At 44.7% G+C, this 25,332-nt stretch overlaps 1 protein-coding gene and 1 non-coding gene across 3 annotated transcripts in view; both read right to left on the minus strand.

Annotated features, from left to right (window-relative positions):
* The window catches only part of CCDC152 (coiled-coil domain containing 152), a 25,236-nt gene extending 17,061 nt beyond the window's left edge, over positions 1-8,175 (minus strand). The window contains exons 1-3 of one of the 2 annotated variants that reach the window (XM_036020178.1): positions 8,018-8,175; positions 5,996-6,089; positions 4,296-4,401 (exon numbers count right to left, since the gene is read on the minus strand). In XM_036020178.1, coding sequence (XP_035876071.1) covers positions 4,296-4,401; positions 5,996-6,089; positions 8,018-8,058 — 241 coding nt within the window. In that variant the 5' untranslated portion in view covers positions 8,059-8,175. Of the gene's footprint in view, positions 1-4,295; positions 4,402-5,995; positions 6,329-8,017 lie in introns of those variants that run through there. The other variant, XM_028530496.2, reaches the window with a different exon arrangement.
* Positions 3,084-3,210, minus strand: LOC114514416. Its single transcript, XR_003686057.1, has one exon. It is a non-coding gene; the product is annotated as a small nucleolar RNA SNORA25 (small nucleolar RNA).
* Positions 8,176-25,332: the final 17,157 nt, after the last annotated feature.

Genomic DNA, 25,332 nt, shown 5'->3' on the forward strand with positions numbered 1-25,332 from the left:
TATTCTAAGGGCTTTGCAAATACTAAATCACTTAACCCTCTTAACCCGATGAGGAGGTTCCTAGTCCTTGCTTCATTTTGCACACGAGAAACGGGCACACTGAAGGGCAGCAAACTGCCCAAGGTCCCACTCGTAACTAGGATGTGGCAGACCCAGAACGTGAACCCTGGCAGCCCAGCCCTGGTCTATGATTTTAACTACTTCACTGGCACCAGGGAGGCCAGCTTAGGAGAACTTCTTCACAGTGATTTGTATAAACTGAGGCTCTGGAAAGGGAGCAAGAACAGAACCAAAGACTCTTTGTGACAGTTACTGGTATCTACTGCATTTTTACTATAAGGTTAGGAACCATAGGTTTCACTACCTTAAGTTTATAACTATACTAGCTAAATGTATAATATTTAATAACTTTGTAAGATAATATTTAAAAAAACATAACTTTAAAGTTGAAAGGCAATTTCATCTCTATGCACTTGGCTTAATAAAATAAATACTGAGCCTTATTCCCTTTCTCCCTGTTTTACAGGCCCATGACCAATATTCAGCGGCATGCACTGGTAGGACACACTAACCAGCGCCATTCTAACTGGGCATCTGTTTTCATGGCTCAATTGTAAATATCACATTTGTATTGAATAAGCTGCCTAGTTATAATAATGGTACCATTTATTGAATGTTTACTCTGCCAGGCATTATACTAAGTGCATTAAAAGCACCACCTCAGCCCTGGCTAGTGTGGATCATTACACTGAGTGCCGGCCTGCGAATCCAAAGATCGCTGGTTCAATTCCCACACAAGGCATATGCCTGGGTTATAGGCCATGTCCTCAGTTGGGGGCATGCAAGAGGCAACCAATCCATGTATCTCTTGCATATGCATGTTTCTCTCCCTTCCTTTCTCCCTCTTTTCCCCTCCTAAAAATAAATATATAAGATCTTAAAAAACAGAACAAAAACAAAAAATACCACCTCAGAAGTTGGTATCATTATCCTGATTTTACAGAAGCAGCAAATCATCCATGGAGACCTGGTTACTTGCCAAACATTCCCCAGTTAGTGTATGGAAGGTAGAGGCACGTTTCTCTCGTTTCAATCTGTGCTCTTACTCTGCTGATCCACTTCTTCCTGGGGGATGGTGAGGCAGCCGATGCCCCATGGCCCCGGGAGTCAGGGGGACTGGCTTAGACTTCCCTCCTTCACTGTCAAGCTATGACAGCCTGGCTACATTGTGCAGCCTATCCGAGCTTATATTCTTCATCTGCGAAATAGAAGTGCAGGTGATACCCATCCTACCTCACGTAGAAGACTGTTCTCATGCATACGACTGTTCTGACAACCAAATGAGAAAATGCACTTTCTAAACTCACTCTCAGACATTTGTGGGGGTCGATGATGATGCGGCTCTCCCACCAGCAGCTGTGAGGGCTGGGGGTGGGGAGGCCCTTGGCCAGAAGGAATGTGTGTTGTTTTGGGAGCAGATGGTGACTCCTTCCTTATCTCCTTTTGGGACTGGCTTCTTGTCCTGTGACTCCTTCCTTATCTCCTTTCGGGAGTGGCTTCTTGTCCTGTGACCGCCTCTGGACCCTTTCACACACTGAAGTCATGGAGTTTAGAGTCACACGAAGGACACGTGCCCCCTTTGTCTGGAGCCCTGAGAGCCAGTGAGCCTCAGCCTGGAGGAGACGCGGTCTCTCTCGCACCGACCCGCCCACACGGTGGTGCGCTGCCCAGTGATGTGAGCAATCCCCGGCACGCCCACGTCTGCTGGGCCTCAGGGTGGTTTTTCCGGAACATCAGGAATGCGTGAGCAGCTCCCCGGCTTGGGGCTCCTGTGTCACAGTATTCAACACAGTTACGGCCGTTGTTATTATTTTTCCCCTTTATGCCCCTTAACAATTTGTATATGTCTCTTTTCTTCCTTTTTCGTGTTGTGTTTTAGTTACTTGTGTTTTCTCCCATTAGACAGTAGACCCGTTCAGGAAAAGATGATGCCTTTTTATTTTGATGTTCCTTGGATCCAACATGGTAACTATTCCATAAATGTTCAATAGTTTTTTTTTAATTTCTTGACTAAATGAAAGCACCAATACCGTGTGGGGAGAATGCAAAACTCCACTCTCAGTGAGAGGTCCTGCACGCCGTCTTCACCTACACTAACAGACCTGGGAGTATTCTGCAGAAGTTAGAAGCTCTGTGGAGTTAGAAGATTCTGCTGTTGGGGTTTTTCACTTCTCCACTCCTCCCACACTCCCTGTATCATTCCCACCACCCTTCCAGACAAAATTCCCACCATGCTCCGTTTTTTTTCTCTCTTGCTCTTTCCCAGGAACAGAATGAGGGATAAATTACATTTGATAACACCCACTTCATGGATGTTACTGTGTTAGCTGCTACAATGAAAAATGTAGGAGGCAGAGGCTCAGTTGTCACTTGCTTTTTGTGTCTTTTAGGGGCATGAAATCAGTAATTCATGGAATATGGTGACTGAGGTTTCCTCAGTAATCAGTCAGCAAATTAAAAACAAGCACCCCGAAATTGAAAGTATACTAAATATTAAAACATGTGCATTTTACAATTTGAACACAAGGTGGCCCTCCCAACACGTTTCTTTTTTAAACAGCAGAAACTGGCTCAGTGAGGAATTTTCCTTATTCATTGTTCTAAACTAAAGAATGTCCCCACTCACTATTTTAGAATAATGGCTTTAAATTTTCTTTGCAAACATTCACCCAATTATCATTTATATTGGACTTTATAATGAAATTTGAACAATACTACAGTCTTGTTCAATTCTTAAAAACTAGAGGCCAGAATATTAAGCTACTTATACTATCTAATTTAGTAAATCAATGACTATTTTGAGCTCACATTTGGGCTCTACCATTAACTAGCGCTTTTCTCATGGACACCTATTTCATAAAGCAGTTGGAAATGTTAAGACAATTATGCATGAAAATAATTTTTACAGTACTTGGTCCTCAATAATAATATTCTTTATCACGTTGAAATGGCAAAGAAATTCTTTTTCTGATGCCAGATGTGCAAAATAAAATATCACAATATTTAAAAAATTTTTTTATTTTATATATATCTCCATAAGAAAACACAACACTATCAAGTGTGTATTACATCCTATGGAGAACTTCAATCTTAGGTCACAGCGTTAAGAGCTCCCGGTTTCGGTCACATAAGCTCTCTTTGAAATGACCCATAAACATCACAATCTTATTCACTATGGTTGAACAAATTCAATCATCTATATAATCTGTTCTTCTTTTCTAAATAAATGAATACACACTGGACTCTGTAAGGTGTCATTTTCACTTGTTCGCTTACTTCCACTGTGTATTATTCAGCAAAAAGGTATTTAGATTTAAAATAATTAGATGTTTAAAAAGTTTTTAAATTATTTTTTCAGATATAACATACACATGCTGCACAAGTATAGTGCAAAGTGGCTCTCTCTCCAGTCCCTGCCCCAAACAAACCAGTGTCCCTTGCTTGTCCCCAAAGCCAGCCCCGCGGAGAAACACCACCTCCTCAGTGACCGGCCCTCCCAGCAGGGGCCCAGCTCCCTCTCAGGCCCAGACCGGGTGCCGGGTGCGGGTGCTGGTGCAGCTGGGGGCGTGGCCACGGGGAGCTGAGTGACGAGTGGCGTGGGGGTCTCAAAGAATAGTGCAGCCCCGGCTGGTGCGGCTCAGTGGATTGAGCACTGAACCTGGGAACCAAAGGGTCACCAGATAGATTCCCAGTCAGGGCACATGCCTGGGTTGTGGGCCAGGTCCCCAGTGGGGAGCGTGCGAGAAGCAACCACACATTGATGGTTCTCTCCCTCACTTTCTCCCTCCCTTTGCCTCTGTCTAAAAATAATAAAATCTTAAAAAAAAAGATAGTGCAGTATATCAGCCTAGCACAGTCCATTTTTAACATTAAAATTTTTGACCCATCTGAAATTTCTTTTGACCCGTCTTGAAATTTCTTTTCGGAGGCAGGAATTCAACTGTATTTTTTCTCCCAGTTTTGAAGGCCTGGACTGATTCTTGGATTTGCCATTTGTTAGCCCAGTGGCCTCAGACAGATTATTTAACTTCTTTTATTTTTCTTCATTACTGAGGTGGAGTAATAATACCAGTCTCATCTGTCTTTCAGGGCTATTTTAAGGATACAATGATAGTCTAGAGAGTGCTATGTGAATTTAAAATATTTCACAAATGTATGGGGCAATATTAGTCATCATTATAGCAAAACGCACTCTCATTAGAATTAGCATTTCTTCAGGTAGCAAGAGAACTAACCTTCTTTAAGTGAGACCTCCTTTGTTTGCATTCCCTTTAATAAACAGTGAGTTTTTCCCAACTGCATATCCAGCATATTGTTCTTTCCAGCGGTTTCTATCATTTTCTGTAGAAGAAACAATGTATATCATTACCCAGTCAAGGCTGTTATTTTGGCTTTCTTACCTAACTACATAAAGACTAATGAAAATACAAACCACTTTATACCTGCAAGTATAATAATTAAGTCTGATGTAACTTGTACCCCCTTCTTTCCAACTGTTTAACCCCTAGTCCTATGGTTAGCAATTCCTTAAGCATGTTTCCAAAATATCTTATGATTAAACAACTATAGGGAAGGATCATACTCTACTCTGTTCTGTACTTTGGATTTGCACTTGGCACCGTTACCTCGGGCATGATGTCACATAAGCACACACAGGTCTATCTCATTCTTTTTAACAGCGGCATTGAGTTTCATTTATAAACATTATGCAATGTATTTAATTAGTTTCCTATTGAGGAAAATTTGTGCTGCTTCCACATTTTGCTCCTGCAGATAATTAATAAAGATTCCTGACTACATCTCCCTCTGGTATCTTTGTGAACAGTACAATAGCTGCTCTGTACCTGTCAGATGCCAGCAGAAACCACCAATTCACGACCAGCCTCGTAGCATCTACACCCACTTCCTTATTGCCACCACTTCTGACTGTATCTCACAGCAACCCCGACATTAGGTTATTTCATCCATGAATATCACCATCAACGTGTACCTCTAGGAGCTAAGACTCAACAATACAATCACAATGCCATTATCACATCAAAAATGAACATATTCTTTATTGAAAATGTTTAAGAATATGATAGATATTTACAAAATAAGCTCCAAAAGCTTTGCACCCATTCCTTTCCCATTAACAGTGCTAAATCTCATTCTCTCTTATTTTGGTAAGAATCACTTGGTTAACAACAACAACAATAAAAAAAAAACCCAAAACAAGCTCACTGTTTGAAAAAGAAAAGCTCATAATGGTACCTCAAAATATCCATCACAATGAAAATCCCTTTATTATGACAATGCTACATTGTGCAGATGAAAAGAAGGAAAAGGGAAGGATGATAAGGAGAGAAAACTGAGGCAGGAATTATTTCCCCTCCTCCTCTGCTTCACAAACCCACTCCCCAGATCTTTAGTTTCTCCGTCCACATTTTCTCAACGGCTATTCCCACTCCTCTCCCAGGCAGAGGAAGGGGAAACCCTTAACACATGCCTGTGGACTTGGTCTACTATGTAACTTGTCCAGAGCTGGGGAGGGAGGACTTCGAATGGGCCTGCTTCTAGGCAAAGGAGAAGGAAAGGGACCAGACAGGATGGGAGAGAGTAAAGAACCTGTCAGAGCTAGTCACAGTGGTAAGACATTGAGGACTGAGTCTGCTTCAGTTCTCACTAAATCATCCCTGAGTCTGTGGACATCTTAGGCATTTAAATATGTGTTTGCCCTTTAACTTTAGCAAAAATACATCAATTATTCATTCCCTTGCCCCAGGAACATTTTGATGCATTAGTATAAATGATTCAAAATCATATTTTGTTAAATACATATTTAAAATCATAAAGGACTTAGCAAAGTTTTCCATGATGTTTACCTGCTCATTTGGGGGCTGTACATTTTTCTTTCTTTCAGCTCCTATACACTTCAACCGTTACCTTTACGTACCTTTTCTATCTGTGCGAAGTCGTGAATGAGTTTGTCAAGGTTCACACTGGTAATCTTTCTCACACATCCACTGCTGCCGTGGTCCATGTCTAAACTAGTGCACAGTAAACAGTGTTAAAAAAACAAACAACAAATGAAATCTAAAGCACTACAAAAGTAGTAGTAACTTGAACACTGATGTTTCTTTACTCCACTCACAAAGCATCGATGTGAGCTGTGTTACACTCACACAATTTCTGTTAAACCCATTAGCAATAGTCAAATTCATTAAGGCTTCTCCATTCCTCTACACCCTCGGTGAGTTTTTGCTAAAGAAATCTAAAATTAGTGAAATGATACATCATATATAATATATGTAATGTATATCGTAATATGATAATATGTAATATTATTACATTACTGATAATGTAATAATATTGTTATTAATATTATTAATAATAATATTAATAGAGAAAATAAATTTCTGCTGTTTAAGCCGCCCAGTGTGTGGCATTTTATTGTAACACCAGAGAGTAGGGGAATATGCTTATTTTTCACATTTTGTTTGGTAACCAATAATAATGTATTGATAATATATTATTACATAATATAATAATATGTAATGTATATCATACTATATATATGATATACATTAGATATATGATATATATCATATATATGACAATTATTTGTCCCCACCATGCAAAAAATTATGCCACTGTTCAACACTCATCTCCTTGCTATCAGCATGGCTTACTTAAAATCTGATGCATTACTAAATCTGATGAATGACATTTAAATATGGGTATTCTCAATATACTGTATTTAAAACATTTGTTTAACTATCATGCCACAAAGATTTTTTTTTTGCTGTATTTCTTGGTACTGTGCTTATTGCTATGGAATGGATTGTGAACCCCTCCAAATTCATACGATGAAGCGCTAAGCCCCTGGTGACCCGCACAGAGGGAAGGTCACGTGAGCACGTGGTGAGAAGGTGGCCTCTGCACCTCAAGGAGGGGGTCCTCACCAGACACCAACCCTGCTGGCACCTTCATTGGGAACTTCTCAGCCTTTGGAACTGTGAGAAAATAAATTTCTGCTGTTTAAGCCGCCCAGTGTGTGGCATTTTATTGTAACGCCAGAGAGTAGGGGAACACACTTATTTTTCACATTTTGTTTGGTAACCAAAAGACATATGGAGATTAATGTGCTCAAACCAATCACTCCATATTTCTCTTCTCTTGTTATTTTGCGTAAGAGTAACCTTTGGGTATAGTCAGTGGACTGTTGAAGTGAAGGAGTGTTTTGGTTTTAGTCCTATGGAACCAATCGTAAGAAAACCAGTAAAGATGGAGAAATTGACTTTTGCAAACCAGCCAGCACTTGTATGTAGAGGCAAGAGAGTGTCTAGACAAATCAAGGTTAATACAGTCTAAGAGTATGAGACACTTGTGTCCAGACTTTTCTGTAGCAAAGAGGAAGGGGAAAATACAAATTTGAAATTTAGCCACTGTAGGCGGAGCCAAGTGGCAAGGGTCTATAGTGAAAGGTAAGTGAAATCCCCAAAGCAATTACTGAAAGTAATTTTACTCCCCTTATAATTTTAAATAAGGTACACCAAAACACAGACATTGCTCGACAATTTGTTACTTCATTAAAAAACCCCATTTCCTTCCTCTTTTTAATATTATATTCCTTGAACAACTATTAGCGGTTTTTAAATCTGAGAGAATTTTAGCTGAATATTTTAAGTGTGTTGAATTACTTTCTTGCGTATCAAATGTACAAGTAAAACTATATATAGAATCCCTTAAATAGTTAAAACTTGACCCTTAAGACAGGAGAAGAATTGGAATAGCATCCCAAGAAAAATACAGTAAAATTCTTCTTGGGGTAACAATTTAAAAATCATCTCTATTTGATATTACTGTTGTTATTTAATAGAACTATATGATAGTCTTAAATAGTTAATGCAAAGGCCTCCTTAACATTTCTTTTCTCTTTTTGGCTCCTAGCATTTTCAATAAAAAAAAGGTTTACCAGGGTTTTGCCTCAGAACGTGGCTCCCGGACAAAATTCATTTCAATCTGAGCTTAGTTTTCCTCGGGTTGCTTTCCCCCCGCGAGGCCCCGGGCGAGCTTCGCTTGCCAAACCGCCCCCCAGCCTCACCGGCAGGGGTTGCCCGCCCTCCTTCGCCCCCAGCCCCGCGCCGGCTCCTCCCTAGGGAGCGGGCGCCCCCTCCGCCTCCCAGCTCCCAGCGCCCCTGCGGCCATGACGTGGGCTCCCGCCGGGGGCCTGGCCGCGTCTCTGCCGAGCAGCACGGGCGGACTGGGGACCTTCGGACTGGGGACCATCGGGGCCCAGCTGCAAGCGCCCCGCAGGCGGCGCCCGCCCGGCTGGCTTCTCCGGCTCCACCCGCTTCCACCCGGACAGGCTCGGCTGCAGCCCCTGTGCCCCCCCCTCCCCCAACCCCCAACCCCGCGCCCGCGGGCGCGCGCTCAGCCCCGAAGTTGCGCTCCCCGCTCCCCCACCTGCACCCCGCGTCCTCAGCGGCCCCGACGCGGACGGAGCGAGCGCCGCAGGCGTGGCCGAGGTGGCGGGGCCTGGGGGTGTGGAGAAGAGGGTATTTTCACGCGCGGGAAAGCGGGAACTGCGAACCCGCCCAACACCAGTCCGGGCTCTGGCGAGGATCGGGCTCCCGGGTCTCCTCCGCGGCCGGTCCGACCCCGATAGGCCTCCCCGCCCCCGGGAAGCAGGGTCCCGCTTCCAAGGGCCCGCCCTGCGCCCGGCCCCAGGTGCGCCCCTGGCCCAGCGTCCCGCCGCCGGCCTTGCCTCCCTGGTCTTCGCTCCTCACCCCGCCCCTACTGCTTCCTAGGTATTCTCATGGCTTCTAGAACACGACTCAAACACCAGTGTCTGCCCGATCAATAGTTATTTCCCTACCCCAAGAATACATCACATTGATTTGAGGTTTGATTAGTGAGTCCGCACCATTGAATAAAGAATAATCCTTCCTTATTCCAGGAACTGATAGGTTTCTACACTACCAGGGACCGTGGTAGTCACGAGTTGGAGATGAACGCGTGAACCCAATGCCGAGGGACAGCCCGCAGTCAGTCCATGGAAACGGTCTTCCCTCTGGAGAGTTTGGTCTTGGTGGCCCAGTGGTTAAGGGTATGAGCTCAGCAGGGGTTCGAGCCCCAACTTTGCCATCCGGGCGACTGTGGGCGAGTTCTCACTTATACCTGCCTCAGCTTCTGTACCTGTGAAACAGACATTAATAATAATGCCTACCTGATAGAACTGTTAAGATGACTATGTGAAATGACACATTTTAAAAGTGTTAAATGCAGTTTCTGGTGTAAATTGTTCAAAAATATGAATTACTATAATTTAAAAACTTTGCTCAAACACAGTTTGAAAGTGTATCCACGGCCAACTTTGCCCTAGCTACTCTTTCTGAGTGGGAGATTTACTTTTATTAATTTTTGTTATGAAATCCAAAGTTTGGTGAGCAGAAACATGTAAACAGTACTAAGATAATCCATCCATTTGATGGGTGGGTTAGCACAGCATGGTGGCAAGAGAACTGGGTCAAAGCGGGAAATCTGGGGTGGAGCCCTCTTTTTGCCACATACCAGTCAGTAAAACTGGAAAGGTTGATTACTCTTCTTTTTCTTCTTAAATTAACAGAGCTAAAATTTTAAGGTTTTAAACTGGCCTTAAGAGAACACACTGCTCATCGAAGTGTTTTGAAAGTGCCATTTTGCCATGTTCTTGACCTCGTTCATTGCACAGAAATTCATGCCAGAGGTATTTTAATTTTTAAAGATCCTTTAAGAGCATGCTCCATCTATCTGTCTGATCTTTTAAGAGCGGAAACTTGAAACTTCCAGCTTGCCAAGTAGGCTTTCCTCCACATTAGTAACAACACATAGGGATATTAAAAAAAAAAAAAAAGGCCTTTTGAATTGCTGGTTCTATCCAATTAGCATATATAAAGTCTTCCAGGTCACTCAGATCATAATAGTTACTGAAACAAATCCATTTTAAGACCCACCTAGAATGCTACCTTCTCCATAAGGCATCGCCTGACTATATCAATCAGCTGTGATCTACCTTTCTTTGCCCTGTGCTTCCGTCACACTTTGGACCACGCTGGCCTCCTGTGATACTTGTTAGGGATGTTTGATTGCTATCTTCTTCTGCTGTATTATGAGCGTCTTAGGGGGAAGAGAAAACTCTAATGCACACACACAGACACATACGTATCCATCTATGTATATACATATTGCTTAGCACAGTCAGAATACATAGAAGTAAACCAACACACCAGACATAAGTCAGGAAAGTTCAGCTTGATTTTTCTAGTTTGAAATGAATCACAAGCTTCTCTTCCAGTTTATGGATGTTAGCATTTTTTTTTTTCAAAGAACCTGGTGAGTTGAAAATATGTCTGTCAATGAGAAACTGTACGAACCTCCCACAATTTCATCTTTGAAAGGGGAATGCTTTTCACAGCTGTAGTCACTGTTTTATTCATCAAATACCATGTGATTGAGAAACAAAGGATTCACTGAATATTTGCTCAGAAACCGCCTGGGAAAACACGAGAGAGAAGTAAGTTACGTTATTATGCCGTACTAACCAAGGGAATATAAGCAAGCAATCTTAGCATCCATTAAAATGTACCTTGATTTGGAAAGTGAAGTATATGCATCTATACAATGGAAAAAATCAGAATCGTTTGATTTACGTATGTAAGCATTTTAAGGTGAACTATACATTGATGTTTTCTGTTGGGAGCTGCCCTGCCTGGTTTCAGAAGCTGTAACCCCCACATGGCTAAGGCTGAGCAAGTGACCTTCGGACCAGAAGCCACTAAGGAGACAAAGCTTATCTCCCTGGCAGGAGCGCTGCTTCTGCTCTTTTTATTTCACCCTGCCTGGCCCCCAGTGCTTGGTCGGTTAGCCAATGACTAACCAATTGGTAAGGTTCCCCAAAGGGGGAGCGCCCTAAGATAGGCACGATCATGGGAGGCCCCAGAGAAGGACTTGGGGTGCTATAGGAAAAGGGGGTGATGGACCCTCGACCCTTGGCTTTGACATAGCCTGTCATGGCCTGAGTCCTCATTCTATCTGCAAGAAGTCTCCCAATCTCTTGGCTGCCTTACTTCCCCTCCCTGACTTAAGCCGGAAATAATGACAGAGGGTGGTGCAGCCCTGTGCTGGAAAGGGCGGGTTCCCCAGGTGATCAGGCTTAAGAAAGAATGTATTAAAAAATGCTGTGAAACCTGCTTTGCTAAGAATGCTCTCAATTAAATGATAAGGCTCCGAGCAGGAAATGAGTTTGTTTCCCAAAGTTTTATAGCCCTTTAGTTAACAGACCCTGACTCAGAACCGGCCCTCTGAGTTCTTTGTATGTTATCTATTGTTTGATCCTTCCTGCCTGACAATGAGTGGTAAGCTTTACCTGTATTCCTGTGCAAATGAACCCAATAAAAGCCCATTGAGGAACAGGCTCTTGGTCCTTCTCTGAGAGATTGGCCACCTTTCCTCCCCAAGCAGATCATGTCTTGGTAGACTTATTCTCATCCGTGGCAGCCGGGGGTGGGGGTGGGGCGCCTACAGGCAGAGCTCCCCCCCCCCACAGTTTTCTAAGTTACACATAACTTCATTCACTAATGTATTCTGAAGTATTTGTTAAGTATTTGCAAGGTACTAGCTACTGAGGGTCTAGACACTAAGGAGAGCAAGACAAATAAGATACTCTCTTCCTTTGGAGTGGGTCTCATAGGGTTGCCTTTTTAAGACCATAGGCACTTACCTGTCCACTTTTTCAAAACACACAGCACTTGCTGGGCACCAACCACTCTGGGATCTGTGAGGACACTAAGGCATAAACAAACAGACATTGTTCCTGACCCCAGAGGACATACAATTTAGAGAGGGAAATAGTTCATAAACATGTAAATAACAGATAAGTAAAAATTGTAGCTTGGTCTACAATTTTTCTTGGTCTACAAGTGCAAAGGAAGAAACACAAATCTATGACACTGATTTAAACAATGAACTGGAGGTACTTTAAATATGGTGGCCATCTCATCCCTGAGCAGGTAAGATGAAAGCGAGACCTGGAAGGTACCTAAAAAATGAGCTGTGGGCAATGGACCGACGCCAGGGTTGCCCCTTTCACTTCCTGCTTGCTCTCCCGACATGACAGCCTTAATTCATCGACCTGATTCCCGTAATTCAGCATCTGCGTCTGAGCCACATTGCTCTGGCTTCACCGGCACCGTCAGGCCCCGGTTCTGCGGCTCCCTGGCTCTCAGGATCACCTGCAGTAATTCGGTAAAAACCACCCTGTGCACCGGGTCTGGAGCCGTGCTGGTTGGACTCCCTCCCATCCTTCCCCAGAAGGAGAGTGGAATTTGGACATGAAAAAAAGTTTTTGGTTGGCTATAGCTCCAAGCCTAGTTGAACACTGGCAAAATATCTTCCAGCTAATTTTAGAGGGGGTTTGATTGAGAGACTTTATGGCTGGGCCTGGATAGTAAAAACAGTTGATGAAGAAAGTCCTACATCAAATCTTTCCTTAGGGAAGGGTAAATGTATCTGGAAGCACCACGCTCCAAACCTTCTGACCAGAACTAGCTACATAACTTGTGGGGCCGTGTACGAAATGAGACCGTTGGGCTTCTGCTAAAAAAATATTGAACATGTCGGGACAGAGCAGCAGAGAATTAACCTGAGTGTGGGTGTTCTACACGCGGGGCTCTGTGTCACTGCACAAGCCGCACACCCGAGAAGCTGGTCCTGTCTCTGACTCCCCCAGGCTCTTCCCACCATTCTTCCACCTTCTGGCATCCCTGTTGTGTGGCTTGGAAATCCAGGAGCTTTAATGGATGTGATGGGAATGCCTGAGCTGCAGAGGTGGAGCTGTGCAGCGCCCCCTGTTGACTGTACCAAGGCATTGCATATCTCCTAGGAGGAACGCAGACATCAGCTGAGACCCTTTCTGTAGTTTGTCACCAGCAGCCACTGTTTGTGAATCAGTGCAAACATGTCTTTAAAAATGAGCCTAGAAAATGCTGTGTCAATGGGCCATTCAGAAGGCTTACAGGTGAATGTGGTTATTCCCAACTTTTCTTTGTTAGGGTCAGGGGGGAGGTTTGGCTGTTTTTGATGGAGTCAGGATGCATGGCAGGCTTAAGATCGCTAAGTCAACCACTTTGTCCTTTCCCACTCAACATTCTATGCCAGAGACCTATGCTTGGGGTAGGGATGGAAAGCGTGACCTCTCAAAGCTAGAATTCCTGCCTTTATATTCTGGTTCTGCCATTTTTTAGCTACGGGACCTTGAGCACACAGTACTTCCCCTCCACACCTTCGTTTGGGATGCTATAGTGGAGATAACAGAGGGCTGAAAAGGGATGACGCGGGTACCACACCAACATGTAGTTTGTTGTCTCTGACCACCGATGGGGCTGTCATGTAAATTCGCCTTTGCTGTTTGTGCGGTCCTTTGGTGGTCGACAACACCCAGACTCCTGCTCCCCGCCACGCCATGGCTCCTCCTGAACCTTTGCAAGAGTTTCTCGGAAGCCCACACAAGCAAGTAATGCTGGCAAGTCACAGGGTATGTGCTTACGCAGTTCCACTCACTGATGCGCCATTGCTCTCCAGAAAGGCTGTAGCAGTTTTTACTCCCAACCTCACTGAGGCAGGGGGACGAAGGCCTGGACCATGCGGAAGGGCCATTCCACACCCATAAGCCTCTGTGGGGTCAGCCAAGGCTTTCCTGGGCCTGCCTTGTCTCTTGACCTCTTGCTCTGCCCCCTCCTGCTTCCTTCTTCTTGCCACAGATGCTGCCCCCAGGGGGCCCTCATGAGTAAATATTCTGCATGCTAAACTGCTTTCTAGAGAACCCAGCTGCAGACTCCATGCTGATTTTCAACCAAATATGAAAACACAAATAATTAAAAACAATTAGATTATGTTAAATTATTGGAATGTTTGATCTCAGTAAATGCCATACGACATGCCAGTGAGAAGGCCACCTAACTTTGTCGCACTATGGAAATGGTTGTTTTTAGGAAAATACATCCTGTTTTTTGTTTCATTCCGCAGTCTTCTGTTTAAAAACACCAGTTACTTCTTCCCTGCAGCTTTACAAAAGGAAGTGAAATACTGAAGGGTAGCAGAATATTCCACCCCAAAGTATGCCTCTTTGGCATAAGGATTATTTTGAGCTGATTATGTTGAGAAACTGTAGACACTAAAAAGCTCTGAGAACAGAGTAGAAGTAAACCTTTTGTAAGTGTCATTTACTTTAGGAAGGGGGCCTGGACCAGGAAGAGAGCTTTATTAAAGATAACTTCACCTGCGAGACCTACCTATTCTGCGGGGCAATCTTTGTTTGTCAAACATTTCATTTTCTCTTTTCATCTTCCCCAAACCTGCCTTCCTCCCCTTTGCAACCCTGGAGCCCTATCCCCTTCCTTAGCCCAGGGTGGTCTATAGTCCTAAATCTTCAGACTGCCTTAAGGGGGGCTCCTAAAAACCTAATTAATTTTTTTCTCTGTTAATCTGTTGGGTGTCAATTTAATTCTTAAATCAGCCACAAAATCTAGAAGAGTAGGAGAGAAAAATTTTCCGCCTTTACAATATTCACAGCCTCAACACCGGTTTTTGACTCCCACAAAGGTACCCTAGTTATGAAAACTAAAATTCACTCTGGTTCATCTACAAGTCAGTCAATTATATTTCCCATGCAGATCTAAAAGGAAATAGTCCATTATGTAGACTCAGTGGGAATGCCAGGCAGAGAATAGTAGCATAATGGAGCTGAGGATATTAAATGTCATCTTGCCGTTGAACCCATTTCAGAACCACTCAGACATAGGCCGTGTCTCACTGGGGTACCAGTAATTCCAGGCAATCAACTCACTTCTTAGGCTACTTTGGTGTTGTTAAAAGTTAAATTGAGGCATATTAAAAATTTTAAGAGTTTATTTGAGGAAAAGTCAATTCCATGGGCAGTGCCAAACCAGACGTGGTTAGGAAGGCGCTACCAACAGGAGCTGTGGAGAGACTTTTATAGAGAAAAGGCGAGAGCAAATCAAGGAAATTGTTGATTGGCTGTAGCGCAATGCCTGGTTGACTGGGATTGGTTGTCTTTAGAGTCTGGATCCATAACCTTGAGCCATTTACAGGCTTGGAGTTTGGGTTTGCTTACAGAGGCCACCCAGTCACATGTCTGAGCAGGACCGTTGATGGCATTTTCATTTTACAAAGATACCCTCTATTATGAATAATTATAGATTTGTGTGCCAGTGCCTTTCCTGCACAATCACAATAGTTGTAGCTGCTGGAAAAATCTTAAATGCTGCAGTACCCTGAGTTTAACCCTTCAAAGCACTGCTCATATGACTGAAGACAACAATTTAAATAAGTTTCCATATACCCAATTTCGAAGAAAATTAAAAGAATAGGAACAACAAAATATGAAACCCTTGACTAAGGGGAACCCCCCACTCCCACAAACTAGAACTCTCAAGTTCCTTTCCTGCATTTTGACCTTTGGAGAAAGATATGATAGGAATATATTTTAATAGAAATCTAAAAATATGTTACATATTACTTTGTAACTCTAAATAATAAACCTGAATTATAGAAAATGCAGGAAGTTAAATCAAATGAAAAATAAGAACATTTAGACACCTATATTCTTACCTGCCAGAGGTAGCTTATTAATATTTTGATTTATAGACCATAAATCTTTCCTTTAACACATACATATATACACAAAAGTTCATGTAGTTTAAGTGAGGACAGAACACAGAACTCTTAGTGAGGAGATGAGAGTTTTAGTTCCAGATATTCTAACCAGTTGTGTGGCCCTAGACAAGTTAAGTCCCTGATAGGAGTGTAATAACTCTTTTAGCTACCTCCTAAGGAAATAGACAATACACTATATGGAAACAGTTGGCTATAATTTGTGAAGAAATACAAGTTAATGTCCCTGTGTAAGGTGTTATCACATTATTTTCATCTTAATATTTGGTTGTCATTAAAATAATTAAACTTTTAGATGACATACTTTTAGACCTATGAAATTCAGTAGCCTTTTAAAGTGAATTAAAATATTGATGTTAGTAACTATAAGAGGCTTATTAATCTATTTGTCATTTATTATAAAAAGAACTTAAGAGGGGCAACCCCACAAAAAAACTGGAATTATCTTCTGGAGATCAGTTGCCTTAGACTACAGGCTTCCTCCACTAGGGAGTGTTCTAGGAACCCATCTGTATCAGTGTACCAGCTGGTGTTGTTGTGAGAGGCTGCGTTTGGCTTCAGTGAATTTTTGGGGGAAGATTCTTTCAAAGCATTTGCCCATTTCATGATGGGTGATTTATGAGCACACCTGCCCACACCACGCTGAGTGTTCAGTTTTTGACCAAAAATATCATGACCCCATGGGCCCCTACTCTCCCTATTCACCCAATCGCTCCAAACAACTTTTTTTTGTTGTTTCCTTGGGTGAAAAAAGTCCTCAAAGGGAAATGCTTTGCTGATGTGGGAGAGGTGAAACCAAAAAAATGGCAGAAGCTGAAAGGCATCCAAATCGAGGAGTTCAAAAACTGTTTTGAGCAATGGAAACACCTTCTCAATAGGTGTATTGCATCCAACGGAGAGTACTTGAAGATGACTGAAGTTTAAACATGTAAGAAGAAATACATAAGCCCTGGCTGGCATAGCTCAGTGGATTGAGCGCGGGCTGCGAACCAAAGTGTCTCAGGTTCGATTCCCAGTCAGGGTACATGCCTGGGTTGCAGGCCATGACCCCCAGCAACTGCACATTGATGCTTCTCTCTCTCTCTCTCTCTATCTCCCTCCTTTCCCTCTCTAAAAATGAATAAATAAAATCTTAAAAAAAAGAAATACATAATTGTTTAATAAATAAATTCCATGTTTGGGGTCCCCCCTCGTATAAAAATACAGGTAAGGTATCATGAAAATATTCTTCCTGTATGTAGTTCAGGCGTTCTTGAGCACAGCAGTGAATTATCTGGTATGAACCGCCGCTTTGGGCGCTCACAGACTCAAACTGCTCACAGACTGTCAAACACAGTTGGCAGCCCGTCTACGCGCCCATCATTCCGAGGGACAGATGAAGCTTGTCATTCTCATCATCTGGTATCACACCTAACTTCTCCAGTACATGTGCTCTTCCAAGGTGAGATGAGAGGTTGAACACTCCAATTCCCTCACAGGTATCCAAACCGTCCAAACATTTAGATTATCTCCTACATGACATGTAGCCACGAATGACCAACTGTTCCTTTGATTTTACTTCTCACTATGTTGATTGTGTCAGAGTTCCAATTCCTTCTGAAACTCTTCTTGCCACACTAAGTAGTGATGCGGAACACCTGGTAGGTGAAGAACTTACTATGGTAAGTTAAACATAAATTAACCTGACTCCTAAATAATTTAACTTCTGGAGAGCCAATCAGGAAAACCCCATTTTATCACATGCTTCAGTCGGCTAAAGCTGGCCAGATGTCAACAGCGGAGCATGCTGGGATTGAGGCTCTTGGCTGTGCCGCCAGGGACAATGGGTGGGCTCTGTTTTCTAGACGGGTGGTCTGCGACCAACAGCCCAAACGTGGCGAGTGGCTGCCTCTTCGTTCCACACTTTGACCCTGGTAATAATCATTTGCTCTTCCAACGTGAATTCCTTCTATAATCTCAGTCAATTCAGAATGTAATGAGCATGAAAGAATCTGGGCATAGGATTCTGTTTGATACCAAAAGCCACGAGGAAAATAAACAATGAAAATCTAGAATGAAAAAAGAAACTGCTTCACTTAGAAAAGAAGATTTTAGTAGTGACAATTTGAGCATCCTTGTTCATGGTGTGTGACTGCAGACCCCTCCTCCCTAACACAGACAAGTGCAAGGATGAACATGAGGACCTGACCCAGACTAGGCACTTTGGACTCTCCCTCCTGCTGTTGGAGATGAATACCCAGACATCACTCCTTATTCTCTTGGAGTAGCTGGGAATGAGGTGATAACGGCTGGGCAACTGTGTGGGGGCGGCCTTTTCCTTGCAATTGCAGTGGGGGTGGGAGGAGAGAGAGAGAGAGAGAGAGAGAGAGAGAGAGAGAGAGAGAGAGAGAGAGAGCATGAGCTGAGGCTGAAATCAACAATGGAATGAAATTTCTTACAGGATTTTGACATCTTTCCAATTTCTCATTTCAATCTTTTACTCCTGTTTTTGGATTTTGTGAGATACCACCATGACTTTATAGACAAATTCTTCCTTCTTTTTTTCCTCAGCCAGGCTTTGCGTTCTGTTACTTGAACTCACGGGTTTTAACTGAAGCAAAGAGCCAGTGAGGTAAGGACCAGTGGGAAGGAAGTAAAGACATATAAAGAGACCAAACGATAAGCTGTGGTTTCCAGAGTCCAAGAAACAGTCCCAGGACTAAAACGAGTGTTAGGAAAAGGCCGTTTCTCCCTTCCATGTTCCGCAGTACTTTGTGTTCTTCTGTAGCTTGGGTGGGCTGAGCAAAGACCTAAATAAGAGATACTGATTTGGAGGGTTTCAGTGGTCTGGAATACGTCAGAACTTCCTACCTCTTCCAAAGTATAAAAATAGTTATTGCACCTTGAATTTTATCACTAAAAATACCCCTTAAGACTTTTTTAAATGTTGGAGACAATGTATATTACATTTGAATATACATGCTCTGAAATGTTTATTCAATACCCCGTGAGACCCCTGGATTTGGGGGCACCCAGGGTAACGAAGGGCACCTCACCGAGTCCAGGCTGTAGGACAAGCACCTCTGCCCACGGGGGGGGGGGGGGGGGTGGCGGGGAGGGGAGTCACGACCCAGTGGATTCAGCAGTACCCGAGGTTTCTGTGGCAGCAGGGATGCGGTCTGCAGTTTGTGAATCGTGTCTGTAAGAGAATCACAGTGCAGACTCCTGTGGTTCCGGAGCAAAACTGTACCTTTTTCTGCTGAGAAGTATTCTTTGAAAACTGTTTCCTGGCCTGATCCTGGCCCCCTGGCAGCATCGTGATGCCTGGCCACGGGGCACCCAGAGACCACGCAGCTCACTCGCCACCCATGAAGTATGGGTGAACGCGCCCATCGTGAAGGTGAAGGGGAAGGGGCGTGCGAGACCCGGGTCCAGCCCTGAATTCACACGTCATCTGCGTGAACGGAGTTCACACTTCTACGGCTTCTCTCTCTACATTGCGTCCCCTCCCTCGATCCACGCGAACGGTCTGGGGGTGGTTCCTTACAGCCGCTTGACTGAAGAGGGAAGAACCCAGGCCTGCTACAAACGGTGTTGCACGCACACTGGCACCAACCACATTTACGGTCACAATCAGGACTGTTCTAGAAAGACGGGAGTGAAGGAAATCCTTCCAGTGGGTGGGAACATGAGTGGTACATTCAGCTACCTTTTTTTTTTTTTAAAAAAAAAAACTCCTACTGAAACCTTCCTCAAATGCTCCGGGCAGATTATTTTCCCCTCGAGCCCTCCTAACGCCCTGAGTGTAGAGCCAGCGTGGACTCGGTGCTGCAGCCGCATGGATGTCTACCTGTCGGACCCTGGGCCGAGGGTGACCTTGAGGGCAGAGCCTCTGTTGCACTTACACCCTCCGCACCTAGAAAATCCTTGGTGCCCAGCAGGAGCTCCGTAACCATTCTTAAAGCCTCTTAGAAGTGTTGGCTCCTAGATGACTCTCTGCGGGTTTGCTTGGACCCAGGACCGTTGGAGGTGTGAGAGGAAGCACCGCGGTGCGGACAGAAGCCTGGCTTTGGAGACGGAGGGGAGCCCGTCTCTGCCTCTCACTCGCACGGTGACCCTTCACTCTGGAGGCACCTCCCGCAGCTCCGTGTCTTCGCCCTTGAACAGCGAGGGAAGACAACACTGACCTTGTACGGTCTCTCCCATTGTCTGGGGAAGGGGCAGGGGAAAACCGACCTTCACGGAAGCGGGGCAAGGTTTTCCTGAAGAAGTGAGGGAGTCACACGTGAGAGTTTTGGAGCAGGATGGGTTATGGGAGAGAAAGGGCGGCAAAGGCAAGGGCAAGGGCGTGGAGGTCTCCGTGAGAAGAGTCCCTGTTAAGCGTTCACTTTTTCCACGTGTGTCCATGAGCTTCTAGAGATACAAATGAAATTTCCCTGATAATGTTGTAATTCTCTCTAGTTAATCATAACCTTAAAAAATGTAAATACAACATATCATTTCACTCGGTATGTATCCAAAATACTACCGCCTCAACATGGAATCAAAATAGAAATTTATTAATGAGACATTTTATGTTATTTTTGTACTAAGTCTTGGAAATCTGGTGTTTGTCTTGTACCCACAAGACACATGTGGCTGGTGGCTACCATACTGAACAGCACATTTTTTGATTACCTGCCCGGGACCCTTATTCCACAAATGGGGAAACTGAGGCCCAGCGATGGGCACTGGCTGGCTCCCAGGAATGTAGGCTGTTGGCTTTATCCCACACCACCCAGCTGCGTAAGTCATCCAAGGTTCCCCACCATCTGCGGAGTGGCCCCCAGCCCAGCTCCCACCCCCAGCCTCCCAGTGCAGGGGCTGGGGGTCAGGCCTCAGGTGGTCTGCACAGCCTTTCATCTCACTGGCTTATTTTACTGGCCTGCGATCATCTTCTGAGAGAGGTCAGCCGGAAGCTCTGGATTCACAGGCATGGAGGGACTCCTCGGGGTCTGCCCCTTCCCTCACATGCCCTGCACGGAGTGGCTGGAACGAGACCGGGAGGCATCACCTTTCTGCACAGCCTGGTTTGGAGGTGTTCGGGTGAATACGAAGAGCAGACAGTATAAATAAGTTCCACCTACCCCGGTTCACTGCATCACTCCTTCAAAGAGGTCTGTGGCCCAGCCCTGCTCAGTGGCCAGCAGCAAACTTGGAGCAAAGGGGAGAGGCACGAGATGAAATCCCCACCGCCATGCAACGACTCAGAGCAGGCATTCGGCCACCGCTGTTCTCCCCAGGTATTCATCTGGATGGTTGTCCCTGAAGGTCTGGGGAGATGACGCTATGTTGTGTGAAGATGAGCAACACTGGAGGCGAGCTGTCTGCCTGGATTACTATGAGCTCACAGATTGGCTGGCTTCTGTTATCATTATTCACGTCGGATGTGGATACTACGGTTGTGTGGAAGCAGAACAGCACCGAGTCAACTGCAGGGGCCCTGGAGCTAGAGTGTTTGTGCCTCGTCCTGCTCCAACATTTGTTACTTTTGTCACTTCGGTCAAGGTCATGATGTGTGCCTCAGCTTCCACTGCAGTAAACTGGGAGTAACAGCATGATAGAGCTTACCTCATTGGATCGATGCAAGGATTAAAATAAGTCCGTGTACACAAAGTCCTTAGAACAAACAGTGTCTGGCACACGATAAGTGCTTAAAATGTTGCCCACTGGATGGAATGATGAGGCCGTGCAGACTCAGCTGTGGGCCGGCGCCATGTGTACAGCCTTCCGCGAGCTGAGTGTGCCGCTGCCCCCCAGCTGTGTGTCCAGGGACAAAACACTGAGAGCTGAAAGTCAGCCACATCGGGAGCACTTACACCATGGAAACCGGCAAATGTTACGAACCTAGACACACCCCCTCCTGGAGGGAGGGTTGTTAAACAGTTGGTAGCAGACCCCTGGTTATGTTTAGCAGGAAAAGAACCTTTTATCCTTAGCAGGGGATTCTTCGCATCCATGGGTATTATATAACAATTCTCCATTTTCTCCACACTGAGAATAGGTTCGGAAGCTTCCTGCCCCCCACCCCCACCCCCCATCAAGTAGTGTTCTAGTTGACATTGTTCTTAGAATCTTAGAATACCAGATGAGTCAGAAGGTCTGTGCTTTTGTCCTGATTTCACCACTTACTAGTTCATTAATGCTGGGAGCATCTCTTAGGTTTTCTGAGCTGTGATTTTCTCTTTTGTAAAACGTTAAAAGAAATGCCTGACTTGCCTTTAACACAGATTTGTTATGTTTTAGGAAGTACGTACGGAAGTGGTTTATAACATCAAAATCCCGTGCAGATCAGTTTTATCGCATGGTGCCATCTAAAGGAAGGCTAACGACAGGGATCTCTGCACTGTGGAGTGTTGACTAGGGCACTGCTGGGAAAGACAACGTGCATACCATTTCCTGACAAATTACTTTATGCTTACGGAAGACGCTGCTGACATCTCAGTGCTCACAGAGCGGTCATGTAGAGTCTTCTTTTTTAATCAATAGGAAATTGCTTTTCTCTATAACCCCACAAAGACTGCTTCCTGGGACCACCATGAAGAAATCTATTATGTTTGAAGTCCTGTCTGCATGACTTGTTATTTTTTTTTAAATTCAGCAGATAGCAATAAGGAATGAATCGGTTCTGTTTGCATGAAACAGATACATATCATTCCGTATGGGCACAGTGAGCACGCCTCAGCAAGCACCCGGTGCACCAACTGAGAGATTCGTTAATTGTTGGTTAAGCCCCGTGTATTAATCCTTCTCCAGCCTTCCAGCTGAAGAGGGGGGCCATTCAGAGAGTCTGTCTCAGCAGAGAAATAGAAGTTCATTGTCACAGAGAAGATGAAGAACTCTCTATGACTTCTAAGTTCCTAGAAAATGCCATTCCATGTATGAAAAAGAGAACTGTGCCTGGGTTGCAGTGAGAAGAATTTGTAGTTCTTTTACTCATGCAACTGCTTTGCCTTTTATTGTGTTATAATTAAAAAAATTTTGCTTACAGCTGACACACAATACTATATTAGTTTCAGGTGTACAACGTAGTGATTAGTTCCATAACTTACGAAGTGATCACCCAGTTGGGTCCAGTCCCCACCTGGCACTGGATGTCGTCATTACAGTACCAGTAACTGCATGCTCTGCTGTGCATTGCATCTCCGTGACCATTCTTCTGCAACTGCTAATTCGTGCATCTTAATCCCGTCACCTTTTTTGCCCAGGCCTCAACACCCCTCCCGCCTGGCAGCCATCAATGTGTTCTCTGTATCTATGAGTTTCTGTTTTTGCTTGTTTTGTTCTTTGCATTCCACGTATAACTGAACTCATGGGGTACTGTCTTTGTCAGACTCATTTCACTTACTATGATACCCTCCAGGTCCATCCGTGTTGTCACAAACGGCAAGCTTTCATTCTGTTTTATGGCTGAGTGATACTCCGCTGCACGTGTGCAGCACCTGTTTTTTCTCCACTGATCCATCAACGGACGCTTGGGCTGCTTCCACAGCGTGGTCAGTGTAACACCGCAATGGCTGTAGGGTGACATATATCTTTTACAACCAGTGTTTTGGGTTTCTTTGATAAATAACCAGAAGTGGAATTGCTGGCTCATAAGGTAGTTCCATTTTTTTATTTTTCTGAGCCACCTCCGCATTGTTCTCGAGAGCGGCTGCACCAGTCTGCATCCCAGCCAGCCGTGCAGAAGGGCTCCCCTTTCTCCACACCCTCCTCCTCCGCACCTGTTGCCTGTGGACTTACGGATGCTAGCCACTCTGACGGGCGTGAGAGGAAATCTCACTGCGGTTTTCATTTGCATTTCTCTGATGATTAGTGATGCTGAGCATCTTTTCATAGGTCTATTGGCCATTTATATGTCATCTTTGGAGAAGTGCCTATTCAGGCTCTCTGCCTAATTTTTAATCAAATTGATTATCTGGTGCTAAGGTGTATCAGTTCCTTACAGGTGTTGCTTGTTAACCCTTCATTGGGTGTGTCCCGCTGGCCAATCGGTCCTCCCACTCAGCAGTTCGTCTTTTTGTTGTGTTAATATTAGCCTTTGCTGTGCAGGAACTGTTCAGTTCAATATAGTCTCATGGGTTCATTTTTTCTTTTGTTTCCCTTCGCCTTTTATTGCTGAGGAAGTTTTACTGAGAAGGCAAGTTTAATGCTCTCATGTAAAGATGCTTTGCTCACACTCATACTCATCTGAGATGTACTTTAACTGTATTTTCTGCCAGGCCTGCTAGTAAGTCTGAATGGAGCAGCTTTTCCCAGTGTTAATAGATATAATAATGGCTACTCCTTTCTCCTATTTTTCATAGTGAAATAAATGGGGGAATAATATTAGATTTAAACAGATTTAAATATTAGATTTATTTTGTTTTTAGCTTTTAGTTTTTTTTTTTAAACTGTAGAAGCTTTGAAGTGTCCACATGCCCTCTGGCTCTCCCAGAGCGAAGTGCAGTGGAAATGTTTTCCAAATGCATTCAACCACGGAATCCCTCATTGAAGGACTGGTCAGGGAACAGGTGTGCCCTGGGACGTGCGTTAGCGGACCCATCCTAGGCGCCGTTGGGTGCGCTAACAGCCGGAGTGTGAATCATTGAAAGTGGTTCAGGGAACAGAGTGATTCCTTAAGGCTCCCGGGAATCGGGGTGGGGGGCTTCATGGAGACAGCGGCGCCGGGCCGTGGAGGAGGAGGCGAGTTCCAGCAGGCTGCATTGGTAAGTGGGCGCTTTTTGGGCAGGGGATGTGAGCACGGACAGAGATGGGCGGGGGCACACTCTGTCCAAGGAGTGGCAAATGTCTCTCGCTACATCTGCAAGGGGATCTTCTTGGGTTCCAGTAAACATCCCCCAGACGGCCGCAGACCACAGAGCACAGCTGGCCCCAGTCTGCTCGGGAGAATGTAGGACAGGAAGGACAGAGGACAGGGCAGCACCAGGCTTTCTGCTTTAGAGTTGTAGTCATGGCAACAGTCCGGGCAGGTTGTTTATACAGCTGTCCCGTGTTTTCTCTCCTTTCCTCCCCTGCTGACAGCTTCCATGAAAAGGAATGAGTCTCCTGTCGGGTAGGTGAAGGAGTCCCGTTTACCCTTCCTGCTCCCCGCCCCCCACCGCCTTAGAAGCTCTGTGCCCCATTGGAGCCAATGGCTCTTGTTACACCCCACAGACACTGCTTCCAGTGTCCCCATAGGGGACATGCTCAGTTGTCAGTTGTCAGGGGACAAGAGCCACCACACTGAAGTCACAAATACGGTTTCTCTCCAGGTATTCAGTGTTTCTCCCCATCCAGATGTGATTCATCAAAGGTCATTTTAAACATGAGCATTTTTGCCTGTGTAACACAGTTGACACAACGCTCTTACTAGATGCCCAAGGGAGCGGAGCTTGAATGTTACCCAAGGTCAAATTCCTTTCCAGAAGTTGTGCCCTTGACACTCAGCTCTCAGCTATTAAGCCTGCAAAGACAATTGGGCAAGTTATGTGGGGTCTTGAGTTCCACACTGAGGAGCCGGGATTTAAGCAACATTTAGTTTCCCCCTATTTCTTACCC

This window comes from Phyllostomus discolor, chromosome 3 (assembly GCF_004126475.2).
Source record: "Phyllostomus discolor isolate MPI-MPIP mPhyDis1 chromosome 3, mPhyDis1.pri.v3, whole genome shotgun sequence".
NCBI classification, from domain to species: Eukaryota; Metazoa; Chordata; class Mammalia; order Chiroptera; family Phyllostomidae; genus Phyllostomus; species Phyllostomus discolor.